General features: G+C 53.8%; 1 protein-coding gene across 2 annotated transcripts; it reads right to left on the bottom strand.

Annotated features, from left to right (window-relative positions):
- Positions 1 to 8,674: 8,674 nt before the first annotated feature.
- Positions 8,675 to 15,466, bottom strand: NKX2-1 (NK2 homeobox 1). 2 transcript variants are annotated; one of them, XM_005243852.2, is made up of 3 exons: positions 15,414 to 15,466; positions 10,308 to 10,684; positions 8,675 to 9,484 (listed from the first exon to the last, which is right to left on the bottom strand). In XM_005243852.2, exons 1-3 carry the CDS (start codon positions 15,464 to 15,466, stop codon positions 8,814 to 8,816), a joined length of 1,101 nt encoding a protein of 366 aa, XP_005243909.2. In that variant the 3' UTR covers positions 8,675 to 8,813. The 2 variants fall into 2 exon arrangements, with proteins under 2 accessions (XP_005243909.2, XP_005243910.2); XM_005243853.2 differs by lacking the exon at positions 15,414 to 15,466 and having other exon boundaries at positions 10,308 to 10,696.
- Positions 15,467 to 15,678: the final 212 nt, after the last annotated feature.

The raw sequence follows: 15,678 nt of genomic DNA, 5'->3' as shown, positions 1-15,678 counted from the left end.
AAACAAGTTACCATTTTCTAGGGATCATTTACCCGATGTATTCTTGATTGAATGACTGTTAACCCTAAGAGAGGGATAGGACAATCAACATGCTTTTCCAATCACCATTCTTTCCTCGGTTGGTTTGGGGGGGGGGGATGTTCCCAACGGGGACTTTCGCTGTAGGTCAAACCCTTGTTTTCTAAAGCAACTAAGTCGTATTTTCAATGAGATTATTCAATTAAAAATACATCGTGATTAAACCACCGTGTAAAAGGTCTGCGGCGGGAAGAAAATATTTGGTGCTCGTCTGTAGATTCTCTCACCTACCACCTACTCTGAATGCGTCCTGTATCTTCCAGCATGTCCGTCCCTCATGATTGCAAATAGGCCTGTTTTCAAATGGAAATAGGACTTCCAAACTGATTATGTGTATTGAATCGGAATCACTCGCTAGATCCTCTTGTTTAAAATGTATTGAAAAAAGCATGATGGTAGCACAGCTCTGAAACTGGCTCCTTCTCATCTCAGGGAGGTCGATCTATTTTGCAACTTTTTGCCATTTGTGAATGTTTCAGCTAGATAATTACGCTGCCATTGTGGAAGGGCGATGCACTGACACACAAACACCCCCTCCCCCGCTACACACACACACACACCCACCCTCCCCCGCCACCCCCCAGCGCATACACCTTCAGCCACCACCGCCGAGCCTGCTCCGTGCACAGCCCGTGTCGTGCCCGGACTTCCACGACGAGAACCCTCCCGCCCTGCCCACGGCAGCGGAGCCTCGGCGCCTCGCCCCTGCCCCTGCCCCTGCCCCTGTCCCTGTCCCTGTCCCTGCCACTGCTCCGCACGCGCGGCGTGTCCCAGCGCCCCGCCACCGCCACGCACAGCCTCCCCGTGACACCAAGCACAAAATACACGATCCGCCAGCACCCTCCCGAGTCCCACGGGACAACGCGGTTCCCACGTCTGGGTTCTGCTTGGTGAGCCACTATGTAAAGACAAGCGGGCTGTGTATGTGTGTGTGTCCATGGAAAAGCCAGAGCCAGGGAGCAACAGCTATTGCTCGCACGCTGAAGAATGAGGACAACCTCCATGCAAAGGTTCCGTCTATTGATATGTAATGAGAGCTTTAAACCCTGTCATATCTTCCAAAGAATAATCCATTCCAATTCAGAAGGGTAATTAAAAAGCCAGGAGAGAAAAGGGGGATCTGCACTGGGCAGAAAAAGCAGGCAGCCCCCCGCGCCCGGGGGAGAGAGAAATCGGCGGCAGGAAGCGGGGTTCCCCCGCCGCGCCCCCCGGGGCGGGGGAGGGGGGGGGCAGCCCCGGCCCCGCACGCCCGGCCCGGGCTGCCCCGCTCCCACCCCCGCAGCCCCGCCGCTGCTCGGGGCGAGCACGCCCCAACTTTCTCGGGTGCTCCCTCGGGTGTTGCTTTCCCCCCACCTAAACCGGCCAAACGAAACCCGAGGGGGAGGGGGGGAGGCCGCGGCCGGGCACCGGGGCCGGGGCAGGGGTCGGGCCGGGGCCAGCGCTCCGCCGGGCACCGCGCAGGGGAGCGGCGGCCCGGTACCGCCCAGCTGAGTCCCGCGAAAGTGGCTGCACGGGAAACGGACAGCGCAGAATATGCCAGTGCTGGGACCTGTCCGCCGTCCTTCCCCGCACTTGCACAGTACCTTTGCGAAGACGCAAATTCATCCGGCCGCATCCCGTCCTCGATCTTTTTTGGGTTACTGCGGAGGTGCCACGCACTTCCCTGCCATTACCCCGCTAGGCAAGTGTGGTGTATGTTGCAGTGACGGGGCAGTACCGGGTCCCCGAGCCCCATGCCACTCGCCCTAGCTATGGCAAGGCGCCATAGGCGGTCAACACCTTGTCAGGGCGTTTGGGAGCAGCGTTTGGACGAAAGTCAAAGGGGTTCCCGGCCCGGCGCTTGCAGCCCTCCCGCCCGGGCATCGCCCCGTGTGCCAAGGACGAGAGAGGCGGTGGGTGCGCACAGCTGGATCTGCCCGGGAGCACCTGCAGCCTGGCAGCCTGGCAGCGCAGGCAGGGGCTGCCTGAGCTGGCATTTGGCAAATAAAGAGCGAGAGAGGCTCTGCCTTCGGCCGCCGGTAGCCCGCGGGCGGGGAACTGCGCTGGGCTGCTCCCAGCGCCCGGGGCCACGGGGGACCCCGTCCTCGGCACGCAAGGAACCCCGCGGGCGGGGAGCCCGCTGGCGACGGGCAGGATCAGGCCCGTTTCCCTCGACGGAGAGCCGCGACCTGAGCGCCGGCGGCAGCTTTGGCCGCGCCGGGTGGTTTCCGTGGCAGGCGGCGGAGGCGGCGAGGGAGCGCAGCGGCACCCCGGCGGGGGGCTGCGGCGCGGCCCCGGGGAGCCCGGCCGGGCTGCGCTGCGGGGCAGCCTCGGGCGGGCCGAGGCGGACAGTCCCGGGAGGATTTCCTCGGTGTAAAATAAAGAGCGGAGTAGGGGCACAGGCCGGCGGGCAGCGCTTCTTTCAAAGTAAGAGTTTTCCCACTCCTGCCCGCCTCTGCTCCCCAGACCCCACAACTAATGCCGGGCACACCGACTTCTACATACACTGTCAGGTGCACACATCTATAGGTATAATGCGTATACAGACGCACATAGGTAGACTAAACACTCCGCATCGGTCATCCACTTGTTTGGGGTTTGGGGTTTTTTTCTCCCCGTTGCGGTGAGCTAGTGCAGAAAGAGGTGCAGGGACGGGGAGCTTCGCGCACTCCATCTCGCAGCAGCAACAGTGCGTTTCTTCAGAAACGCGGAGGTTAAGATCAAAAGCCGAGACCAGGGAAGTGCTCAAGAAAAAGGTAATATTTTAAAGGGCTTCTCTGAGAAGCAGCAGCACCGAAAACAAAAAAGTTTAAGGAACAAAAGCACCGAGAGAAACTCCGAAAGAACCGTGTCCTAGAGTCACATTATTAGGTCAGTAACACACTGAAATGAACTCAGCCACTTCAGCAACACCTTTGATATGAAGCAAAAATCTGTTCCCTCCAAGATTCCAGGTGTATGTAGGTTTGTCGCCTTCTAGCACGTTATTACTTGCCCAATTTTACTTGATCAAGAAGAAGGACTTCGTTGAAATCCACCAGAACAGTTGGAAGTGAAGATCTCATACCTTGCTTAGTTTTCTAAGCATTGCAACTATCATTCTATGATTAATAATAAAATAAAAAACCAAACCTCAAACCCCTAAAAAAACCCAAAAAGCACCCAAACAAAGCCCACCCCCCCCCCCCAAATCCCCAGCCTCATGTGTACATGAGCTTTATTCTTTTCCTGTACACTTTAAGGAGCCCCTGTATCGATGAAGCGCTACTTATGATATTATGGGAAGTTCTCATCGAATTAATGCAATAAGTCGTATACGTTCAGTAAAATCTGTTATGTAAATTCACCTGCTAAAGAAGCGCAACCTACAAATTAATTTAAAATTAGTCAGAAAGTCTCGCTGTGTTTAACGAATAGACAGATATCTCAGAAAACAGTAGCCATCTTACTCAGTTTTAGTTGTTAGCATGAGATATGGAGCTAGCCAGTAAACCCAGACATAATTATCGCTAGTCACTTGGGAAATATTTTTGGAATGTACATTTTTAACTTTTTTCCATGTCTATAGGCCGGCTTAGGACAGTGGATACATACTGTCTTTCGTAGGTAATGCATTCGGCCATTTGTAGATGTTTTTGCTACTTCGTGTCTGTGTCATTGTAAAAAAAATACCGATTTCCCTCTTCCCCCTCCCCCTAACAAAGCCCTTTACATCGGAAATTAAATGTCATAGTTAACGTTTTCATCTCTAGGTTTCCCAAGAAATTTTCTGCATAGTAAGTTGTTTTAAGCATCAAAACGAATTTCAGTTTCTTTTTACATCAATACATCTTATTCACCGTCTTATTTATATAGCTGACCAGAAGCCTTCGACAGAAAGACATAGGATATAGAAAACTTTGACCTTACCTGCTCCCTAATGTGCTTGCAGCCAGAAAAAAAAAAAAAAAAAAAAAAAAAAAAAGTCATTTCGTACTATTCACCACTTTGCCAGAGACGGTAATCTCTCTGCCTCATAGGAACAGCCGTACTGGGTCAGATCTCTGTACACATTTGATACATATAAACAGTATTACCATTTACTCAGGGTTTGGAGGGCTTTTTTTTCCCTCTGAAGGGGATCATGAGAGGAACTGCGGGTCAGACAGGAAAAAAAAAAATATTTCTCAGCTTTGCTCCCGACACGGCCATGAAAGGACTGAAATTCTTCAGAAGTCACTCAGTCTTTACCTCTAGGTCCCCTTTGTAAATGCAGCCGTCACGACCAGCTGGACCGGGGCTGCCTTCCCGGCGAGGCCCCTCTACCTGCGCTCCGCCACAAAACTCCTAAAATACTTTTTTACACCCACCCCCCCCCTCCCCGTGGCAACTTCTTTTGGTGTCATCTCGGAGCTGTCTCAGATTACATTGTTTGGGATCTCCACTTTGAACACTGTCTTAGGGCCCTGCACTGCCTTTTGAACCCAGATCGGGCTAGATACTTTCCGAGCCGTTCCCCGGGGCTTTTTTGCCCCCCGTAGGTCGGGCAACCGCCCCTCGCTGCCCGTTAGCCCGCGGCCGGGCCCGCACAACGCCCGGGGCAGGCCCCGCGCCGCCGGCTCCTCTGAGCCTCTCCTGCCAAGCATCCCTCTTGCTCAGAGGCAGCGGTGAAACAAACAAACAAAAAAAAAAGCAAGAAAGAAAAAAGAAAAAGGAAAAAAACCCACCCAACCCAAACCACACACACACAAAAAAAAAAACCACCCACAACAAAACCAAAAAACTCAAACCCAAAAAATAAACCACAAACCAACCCACCCCGCAACCCGTTTGGATATGAAATAGAAAATATGAAGAAGCCTTTTGCTATTGTTGCTGCTGTTGTGGCGGTGGTGGTGGTGGTTTTTTGTTGGGTTTGGGGGTTGTTTTGTTTTTTTTTTCCACAGCCTGCTGTGCCACTACACGCACACTTCATGGCACTCCAGCATGAACTCCTATTTACAGCAGGAAAAAAATGCCCTCCGCGAGTCTCCTACATTGACAGGCAATGCCAAGCGGTGGGGGGGTGGAAGGGAATAGCCATTCTTCACTAGATCCCTTTCTCTCTCAAAATACTGGGTGCCCACGGGCTCACGTCGAGAAAGCGGTTACACCGGGAAACGTGCATTTCTCCCATCGTTTCAGATTTGAATCGTGCTGCCCCTCCCCTTCGCCATCCCATTATCCAAGTTCTGCATTGATTACCGGGAGACTGGAAATCAGCGTATTGGAAGAAGCAGGAGTTTAGACGGAGGCACATATTTTAATTTAGAAAAGCTACACAGTGACTAAGTTCTCGTGAGTGTTCTCGAGGGAGACTGGAGATTCAAATGTATCTCCCCCCCACCCCCCACCCTGCCGAAATATCTTTATCACAATCAAAGCGTAACTGGTTTATACAAAGAATTTTATGATAAAAGGTAATAACACAATGTCATAAAAAAACTTCTATAAAATTGTTGAAGGGCAGTTTGTTTGCATTTCTCCTGATTGATATGTAAATACAGTTTGAACTGTGTTTGCTCGGTCTCTAGTGCTTAATAAAGAGATGAATTCACCTTTCTGTGGAACAAGTAAACAGACTTTAAACTAAGCCGACATCAGACAAAGTGGAAACGAGTTTATTTAATCGAAACTAAATCTAGTTTAAGAAAGATAAGTCAGTGTACATAATAATCCATTACAGTAATTACACCCACCACCAAATATGTGTTTATGAGGTTGTCGAGACACAATAAAATTCATTTATTTCCCCCGAAGTCTATAATGAAAAGTCACTGGCTGGATCTCTATGGAACATGCTAACGCCAGTGTTGGGGGGGGGGGGCAATAATTTTTCTCATCTGTATTAACGCCTTTCGGTGCTCCCCACTTTTGAATGTTCCTGTGTTTGAAAGGATGCAAACATTAATTACATCTGAAGGGCAAAAGTGGACTTAACCACAGCACTTTCCCCTCGCTCTTGTATATTAACTGGGAGAAACTAATCCTAATTTTAAAAATCCTTAGAGTTAACCCTGCTATCGCTCCCTCCGCAGGAGCTGGCAGCGCTGTACGACGGACCAGGAATTCCCAGCACTTTCTTCTTTTAGCAGAAATAACAGCACTAAGCTCCAGGCAACACCCCCACCCCCGCCATGCTTAACATGTTGTTATAGATCTGAAACGAATATTCTGCGTAGAGAAAGGGAACAAAACAAAACAAAAAAAAGGAATATTCTTTGGGTTAGTTGAGAATGTCGCTGTGTAAAGCAGGACATCATATAAAGAATGAAAGGTCTCGAAATTCCTGTTGACAAACGTGATGTTTTCTAGTTAGAAATAAGGGAAGGGGGGAGGCAGAAAGAATCCGGTAATCTTTTTTTCCCTTCTGTTTCCCTTTTTCTCCATCCAGACTAGCACTTGGTGTCCAAGTAACACGGGCTGTCTTGTATAAATAAAAGACCGGAGCTTTCGAAAGCTGTTACTTAAACTGGGGCTGAGTTGTTTCCATCCCGGGCAAGCTGCTGGCTTTCTCTTCAAAAATATGAACATTTCATAATACCTCTGTAATTCAGAGGTCTTTCAATGACTGCGATACGCTTCCGTGATTTAACTGAGGGGATCTGGAGGGGAAAAAAAAAAAAAAAAAAAAAAAAAAAAAGCCGACACCGAGCAGCAGATGCGAAGGAAAACACGCTACAAGGTCTTTTAGGATGGGGGACGTCCTATTTTGTTACACTCACAAAAGGGATATTTGGGACCCGAAAAATAGCGAATTATATGTATTTCGGGCTTGTCCGATACGAGCTGCTTAACTTGATATGCTTTATATATTTACAGCGAAGTTAATACCTAACTGCCTTGCATTACCCATAATATTTACCTTCCTACCCACCGCCCCTTGGTGTCTCAGCCAGGCGCGCACCCCGCGCACCCACGCGCACCCACCCACCCACACGTGCGCGCACCACGTACGTTCTCCTCATCTCCTTCTCTACAAGCTTCCCAAATCGCTACACACATAAACAAAACAAAACAAACAACAAACAAACAAACACAAAAAACCACCCCCAACTCCCGCCCCCCCAAAAAACCCATCCAGCCCCAACCTGCGTTGCAGCGGGATGAAGCCTGCGCTAACCTCTGCCTGGGGGCTGGGGGGGTGCGTGGGCACCTCTGTGCGTGCAGGCTGCCGGGGGCGGGCACGTGTAGAAAATTAAATACAGCTGATAAAGAAAGTTAATTCAAACTACATGTCGTACACAATAAACTATCTTTTTATTTTTATTATAAATAAGGTGACTGTACTTCCCTTAAAATACAAGTACATAGGAAAACCTTGTAGAAATTATTCTTTTTTGTTGTGTGGTTTTTTTTTTTTACAAGGTATTAAAACTGGACGCTCTTTAAATCGGCCGCGTGTTCTATACTGTCAGCAAGTTCTTCGTTAATTTTTTTCTAGTGGCATTAGACTTTTACCTTCTTTCTCCTCCGTGCCTTTGGCATTTGAATTTCTACTCCCGGAATACTTTGCTTTCTCTAGCAAGACGTCTCTGAGGTACCCCCCGCCCCCCCAATAATTGGGCTAATGAATTTGGACTCGATCCCTTCACTATCGAGTTTGTGAATCTCATGCGTTTGCTTGTCACTTTTGCACGCTGAGGACTGATCCTGTATCCCCTTAAGTCCCTGGAGCAGCTCCCCTCTGGGAACAGGGTCCGGGCCCTGGGAGGGGCAGGGGCCTTTCAGGATTTGGCAGCATCCCGGGTTGTTTTTCCATCAAGAAAAAAAAAAAGAAAAAAAAGAAAAAGAAAGAAAAAAAAAAGATGCGGGGAAGGGAGGGTCGGGAGGAGGAACCAAAGGGAAATAAAAAAAGAATATTCGTAATGTGTATAATTTATTAGAAGCTTCTGAGGAACTATATTTAAGCCAAATATCTACATAAGTTACAACAGGAAAAGGCGGCGTGCGCAAATAACAAACTGCCAGAGGATTTACGACGGGGCGATCAGTGTCCATAAAAAAGGTGGGGGTTTGTTTGGTTGATTGTATTTTTTTTCTTTTTCTTTTTACAACAAAATATACAGGCTACTAAAAACTATGGGTTTAGTCCAACTTGTGACAGCATTATACAGCTACAGGTTCACATCAAACGTAAGGAGGAAAATAAAAGCCAAGCCTTTGATGACTCCACGTCTCCATCCGCTGGCCCTGACGGCAGGGCTGGGAGAGGAGACCGGGGGAGGGGGGAAGCTGCTTCTTGTGTCTGGGTGACGCGAATGCGTTTTTTTGGGGGGGAAAACCACCCCATCCCCCAAAATCTCTATATTTACATGCAAGTCGTAGACGCTGGCGAAGTGTACATCTGAAATCCAAGCCTTCGGACCATGCCTAACGATGGTTCCCTTTCTGCAGACTGCTCCGTGGTTATTAGTCAGATTTTTTTTTAACACCCCATACAACAACCTTGGGGAAAAAAAAAAAAAGAAAAAAGAAAGACCCAAAACCATCAAGAGTAACAGGAAAACTGAACAAAAAAAAAGTCTCTTTCTCTCTCTCTCTTTCTTAGAGGTCCTCAGAGAACCACTCAGTCAAACGAGGGGGGGGGGGCGTTCAAAAAGAAAGAAAAAAAAAAAGAAAAGAAAAATACCCAGTAGTCTGGACAGGACAGAGATTTGTGTGACTGGGAATATCTGCTTTTTTTTCCTTTCTTTTTTTTTTCCTTTTTTTTTCCCCTTTTGCTTTGTTTAATCCTTTCACCAGGTCCTACCGTATAGCAAGGTGGAGCAAGACATGGCAGTGCCATAGTCAGAAGTAGAAGAGTTTAGGTGAGACAAACTGGAGACTTGGCTCTGCAGAGAGGAAGGGCTGGCCGAGTGCTGTCCCATGTCTGGAGACTGCCCCGCACTGTTTGTCTGGTGGCTCTGATGCTGTCCGAGGCTGTTGCCATTGGTAGCCACTGTGATCGTTGTAGCTGCCTGCTGCTGATGGCTCTGGATAGCTGCTGTGGGTGTGTTGGAGCCTGCTTGGCAGGGCTTGCCATCCTTTACAAGCACTGGCACGGCCACCCTTCTGGGAGACTGCTGCTGCTGGCAAGAGCCGTTCTCCTGTTGCATCTGCTGCTGCGCAGCCTTGTCTTTGGCCTGGCGTTTCATCTTGTAGCGGTGGTTCTGGAACCAGATTTTGACCTGAGTCGGGGTGAGATGTATCATGCTGGCTAAATGTTCCCTCTCCGGGGCGGAGAGGTATTTCTGCTGCTTGAAACGTCTTTCCAGCTCGTAAACCTGGGCCTGGGAAAAAAGGACCCTCCGTTTCCTCCGCGGCGTGCTCTGGAGCGGGGCCATGCTCTTGCTCACGTCTCCCAGGGAGCCGAGGCTGCCCATGCCGCCCATGTTCATGCCCGAGGACGGCGCCATGAAGCGGGAGACTGCAAGGGAGAAGGCGGCACGTTTTAGGCGGCTCGGCTCGGCTCGGCTCGGCTCGGCTCGGCTCGGCTCGGCTCGGCACGGCTCGGCTCGGCTCGGCCCGAGCGCGGCCCCGCGCTCCGGAGGCCCCCGCCGCCGCTCGCCCCCGGCGGGGCCCCGCAGCCCCCCGGCAGCCCAGCCCCGGCCAGGGCCTCGGGGCGCCCACGCTCCCGAACCTACGATCCCCGTCCCCAGGGCGAGCGGCGGGCAACGGGACACCCCTCGCCCGGCCCGGCCCCGGTGAATAAAGGCGACCGCTCGCCCCTCGCCCTGCCCCGGGGGTGACACCCGAGCAAGTACCAGATGTGACAGCGCGGCGGGAGCGGCCGGCGACAGGGGCTCCGCCGGCCCCGGCCGGGGCGGACTCGCCCGCTCCCCCCCGCGCCTCCCGGGACGCGGCTGCCGCGGCTCCGGCATCCCCCCTCGCCCGCCCGGTGCCGGGCGGCGCGCAGGCGGACGGGCACCGCCGACTGCCTCCCGGACCCCGGGCCGTGCCGCCGCCGCCCCGCTGGACGGCGAGCCCCGGGCTCCCACTCCCCGCCACCGCGGGGCTTCCCTCCCCCTTCTCCCCGCAACCGCAGCCCCGGGACGCTGACACGAAACCAGCCGGGGTGGGGGACCGGGCACGATCTTCGGGCAGGAGGAGGAATTGGGGGGGCCGGGGGGGTGGGGAGCGGCTGGGATTTGGACCGACTTTCGCCCTGGCGCGGAGCCCCCGGCGCCCGCGGTGCGGCGGGGCAGGTGCGCGGCCACCCCCGCCGGCCACCCAGCCCCGGGCTGACTTACTTGTGGGGAAGCGGGGGTCCGGGTTGGTGCCGTACCATCCTGTCGCCGAAGCGCTGTTCCGCATGGTGTCCTGGTAAGGCGGGAGCTCGCTCATGTTGCCCAGGTTCCCATTGCAGTAGCCCCCCATCGTAGCATGGGAGAGCTGGGGGACCCCTGCCGCTGTCATATGGTAGGCGGCAGTCACTGTTCCGTTGTGGCCCATGGGGTGCTGCTGCATGGCCGGCTGAGAAACCTGAGACTGTCTGTAGGCTGACAAGGGAGCCCCCAAGTTACTGCCCTCCATGCCCACTTTCTTGTAGCTTTCCTCCAAAGGACTCAAGATGTCAGACACTGAGAAAGGAGTCGTATGCTTTGGGCTCATCGACATGATTCGGCGGCTGGGGAAAAAAAAAAAAAAAAAAAAAAAAAGGAAGGGGAGGCAAATCTTTTTTTTTTTTTTTTTTTTTTTTTTGCCAAATATTCTGGTGTTGCCTTAACGCCGATCTTGTTGGATGTACACGTAACCGAGTGGACGAAGTCCGCCTTAATTGGATTGAGTGGAGGCTCAGGGCTGCCTTTCGTTTGTTTTAGCCAGACGCCAGGTTTTAGGCTGCCACCAGAGGCGGGGCATAGGCACTAAAGCAACAAGACAATAGAAGCCTACATCTTGCCCAAGATAATTAGCTTACATGCTGATGACAAGGTAAACACCTTTAAGTTTTACTTGTCAGGATTTTTTTTTTTTTAATGTCTTAAAAAAAAAGAGAGCGAGAGAGCGGGAGAGAGAGGGAAAGACAGAGAGAGAGACCCCGTGAGCACAACTAATTTTCTTTTTCCCGGGGGTGGCAATACGGTGGACGGGAAATGGAAGGCAAGGCGAAAAGACCCCCATCTGACTAGGTGAAAGGATTTCAAACCGGCTCCCGGGTGGCAAGGCTGTCAGCCCAGCCTTTGTGAGAGCTGGGCAGACGGGGCTGAATGCCGGTGAGCCGAAGGAGCGATCCCCCCTCTCCCCCCACTAAGTTTGGTGGGGAAGGAGCCCCGCCGCCGGGAGGGCAGCTCGCCGCAGGGCAAACGGCTCGCCCTGGGCCACCGTGCCCCGCGCTCCGCACGACCCGCACCGGCTTCTCAGGTCCCCCGGCCGGCTGCTGGCTGAGTAGCGCCTGGAAGATTTAGCACCTCGGGAACCTTCTCTATGTCCGCTAAGACCCCCAGTGCGAAACCCCCAGTGCGAGGACCGTTTCTCTCCCTAAACCCACAACTTTCGTTCACCGAGGATTTTTTTTAATTTATTTTTTTTTAAACCTCAGGGAGAGGTGGAAGATGCAGGTTTGCGAAAACAAGCAGTAATTTAATTGCCTGGGGCGAGAGAGTGCTGGAAAATAGGTTAGCACAAAATGTCACTCGTTATTCTCAAAGGCGAGGACTGTCACAAGCTCTCGTGGTCCCTCTGAACGTGAAGCTGCTTTCTAAGGTTATTTATACAGCACGGGAGCTGGATGGAGAAGACCTCTCAGGTCATCTGCTACACCACCTTGCCAATGAATTCCCTGCAGTTTCGAATAAAATGCAATTTCTGGCACTTTCGGATCTGTTCTCGGATCCGGTGCGAAAACAAAAGCGAGCCCCTTCACAGCCACACACACGTACAGGCAGCCATCAGCTGATGTCACTCGGGTCTTTGAAGAAATCTCCCAAGTTGTCTAGTGTCTCCAGAGCTTATATTTCGGGGTGTTCCCTGGCGGAGGGGGGAAACCTCCCCCGAGTGTTTCACACCCCGGCCTACAGCCCTGGCAAACCCCAATATTAAGAAAATTACAGCGAAAGTACAGTTAACCCAGTGACTTTGAAGTGTCAAGTAACTATTTAGTAATTGCACTTGTAAATATGTTTGTGCTCGGCTGGTTCGTGCTTAAAAATGCAAAAGTGCACTTGCTACCCGGGAATAACTAAATATCTTTGTCTAAAGTGGCAGCATAAATAGCCAGTCGCTTTGTGACTGTGCTTGATATTAGTACATAAGGATCATTTTGCTTCAATTGGGAGGCTCTCATTCACTAGGCAAGAAACCGTTTAGGAGAAAGTAGGTTCCCGTATAAGAGTTAACATCCTTCAAGTGTAAGCCTCAGCCTTGATTACACTTTAGAGCTCTGCAAGAGGTGAGCTTTTCCACACAAATATAATCGGGGGAACTTTGCCTCAATCAGGCCTCCAGCTCTCCTACAGCATCTCCGCTGCCTCTTTCGGCACCGGCTCCCTCAGGGCTGTATACCCCGAAGTCACCGGCTCCCTCAGGGCTGAATACCCCGAAGTGGGGCTTGTGAGTCTGCTGGGTCACCAAAGGCAGGGAAGGGCGACTTTGGGCTGCTTTTACCTCTTTTCTTTCCAGAACTTTAGATCTTGTCTTTCCATATCCCTGGAAAATTTCTCTTCCCTCCCGCCACCCCCTCTTTTTTTTTTTTTTTTTTTTTTACCCTTTCTGCGCGTGTTTTTCAGTACGGTCATTGGTTTTGTTCCTACAGAGAGACACTCGACCTTGCCTTGGTGATTTGGTTGGGTTCTTCCCCCCTTCCCCCCCCCCCCCCCCCGGATTTCTCAGGCACATCAGCTCCGTGCCTGTTTTATTAGCCTTAAAAAGGAGGGGATGGATGGAGGGGGGCGGAAATTAAAGACCACAGGATCCACCAAAATGACGCTGCGGACGGCTCGCATCTGAGACGAACGACAGCGAATGACCGCGCAATTTGTGGGGCAGGAGCAGCGACTCGGTTTCTCTCCTGGGAGTGCGATGCGGGGCGGCCGGGGAGGCCCCAGCGCCGGCCCCGGCGGCGGGGAGCGGGGAGCGGGGGTGGGCGATGCGATGCGCCCCGCCGCCCGCCCTGCGCCTCGCCGGGGGCGCCGCCGGGCCCCTGGCATACCGGCCGCAGCTGAGCGAGCTGGTTCACCCTCCCGCTCGAACGAGCGCAGGTTGAATCGCCCCCCAGCGCTGCCCAGTTCGATTAACCCGGGCGCGTCCAGCCCCGGCTTTGCGCGGGGTCTCGCAGGGGGAGGCCAGTGCGAGGGCTCCTCATTGTCCCTTGGCTGGGGAGCGGGATGAGACCCTGTGTGGGTCTGACCGCTGAGTTAGGAACACACCGACCCGCGGACAGGCACAGCTACACCTCACAAGGTCCCGACAGCACTTTTTAGCCCCGCTAGATCGACTTAGGGAAAAGGAAGCAGGACAGCCTCTGCCCCTCCTTTCCCGCCCCAAATGAGCTATAACGGGGCGAGTCAAACCCCGGACAAGTGGCGAGAAAGCTTCTTGGTTGCTGCCCTGTCCCGTCCGCTTATCCTTTCCTTTCAAACCCTCAAAACCCGTGTGTTCTGCCAGAGCTGGCTCCCGCAGCCCCCGGGGAGGGTGGCCGCCCCGGCTGGGTCCTGTCTGGGCTGCCTCTAGTGATGTGTTCGTTTACCTGGTGATGCTGCTTAGTAAAAAGCTCGAGTTAAAAAGAAATGCTAAGGAGGAGAGCAAGGAAGATGAGATGCGTTTTGCTTGGTGGAAGCATTTTCATGAGAAAAGCACGGTCTTCACCCCGTGTTTGCAGAATGCGGCTACACGGTCGTCCCTTCAATAGCTTCTGACCCCACACAATCCGTTTGATAACACTCGAGAGGTGGAAGAATGGGAGACTTTGTCAATCAAATGGTGCCAATCCCAATGGAAACGGTGCCACCAAGACCGCAGCGCGTTTCCTCATCAACTGGATTGCGGGGGCTGGGAACTCAAGGATCAGCTTTTGAAAGTGCACACAGGGCTCTCCAAAGACAACAATGTCTTTTTTATACGAGCTGCTGTGCCTCCCCAAGGGGAATCGAATGTGTTTGGCCAGCCAGAGCCGCCGAAGGGCTACGGCTCTGCCTTGCCACCCATCCCGGGTGGATGCCGGGAGGGGACAGTGTGTGTGGCATTTCTGCCTGCTCCGGCGCCTGACTCGGCCCCTCGCCCCAAACTGTTCTTCCCTCCTCCAGGCACCCCCAGCCCCGCGCTGGCTCCGCACCCTTCCTCCGCAAGCGGAGCCCACGCAGCAGCGCGGCCCCGGTTCCCTCAGCGCTTAAGCATGTGCTCAGGTGTGACCCGCCGGCTGCGCTGGCTGACAGCCTCGGGGAACTGGGCTTGGAGGGGAGACGGGAAGGGTCCCTCCAGCCCGCAGGAAAATTCTTTCTCAACAAGAGAGACACTTTCTAAGCCTAAACTTTTTGATAGAAAGGCATGCGGTGCTCCGCGCTCCCCGCGGGCCGCCCCACGGGTACATGCCTGGCTGCGTCAAGCCACCCGCACACGAAGCATCCCCCTCCCTGCCCAGCCCTGCCGCCCCCGTTCCCAGCGCCGAGGGGGCGGCCCTGCCTGCAGCCCTGCCCGCAGCCCTGCCTGCCCTGCCGCGGGGAGCGGGGCTCGACGGGCTCTGCGGCGGGGCCAGCCGCTCCCAGAGAGGTCTGAGCTAAGGGGGGCAAGAGCAGAACTGGGACAGAACTCTTCCTTCTCTCTTGGTCATCAGCACAATTCCAACACATCCATAGAGACATTCACAGTGCCGTCCCAAAGCCTGGAAAAGGGGCACCACCGAGGCAGCTTGCTGTAACTCTCCATCCACCCTCGCGAGCTCACAGAAACTTCATCACTGATTTCTTGTGCATATCCCCCTAGATCCCCCCCCCCCCCAATGGAAGATGTGCCCCGCACACCGTGCCCAGAGCCCACGCCGGGAGGAAGGGAGCGGAGCGGGGGTTCCGCAGTGATCGGGCAGGGCGGACCTGGGCAGCTGTCCCTGCCGGCCGCAGGCAGGGCGCTGGGAGCCGCTCCCTGCCTAGAGCACATGCTGAGGCGTGCAAGGCAGTCCTACCCAGACACGGTCCCTGCGAGCGCTCCCTAGGCACAGCGCGCTCGGGGATAGGGGCTGGGCGGGGGGGCAAACTCTTGCTGTGGCCGATGGGGACAATTCCCCGCCGTGGGAAAGCCCCCGTGGTCTTGGTTGTCTCGTTCGGGTGGGAGAAACCCCGCAATACAGCGGTCGAAATCTCTTCCCCTGGCGTGGCAATCTAAAGAAAACAAGCGAAACCACCAAAGGCTAAAGCGAAAATCCTCACCCCTCCACAGCGCACGCACAGTTGCTCCTCCAGCTGCTCAGGGCGTGGAGCATCTCGCATCTGGGGGGTGCTCGGGGCCCCCTCGCCACCGCTCCTCGGCGGCCCCACTCCGCCAGGCTCCGTGCGAGGGCAGCGCTGCCTCCTCGCAGCTCTTTTCCCTCCTTCCCCAATTCCTGGCGGACGGCTGAGCCCTCCTGCCCTAATCCTCCGACACCCCCCCCACCCCCGTCTTCTCTTGTGCCGGGCCGTTCCCGGCCAAGAGGGC

This window comes from Falco peregrinus, chromosome 1 (genome assembly GCF_023634155.1).
Source record: "Falco peregrinus isolate bFalPer1 chromosome 1, bFalPer1.pri, whole genome shotgun sequence".
Lineage (NCBI taxonomy): Eukaryota > Metazoa > Chordata > Aves > Falconiformes > Falconidae > Falco > Falco peregrinus.
The sequence above is the reverse complement of the archived record's forward strand: the minus strand, read 5'-3'. Positions and strand labels throughout refer to the sequence as shown.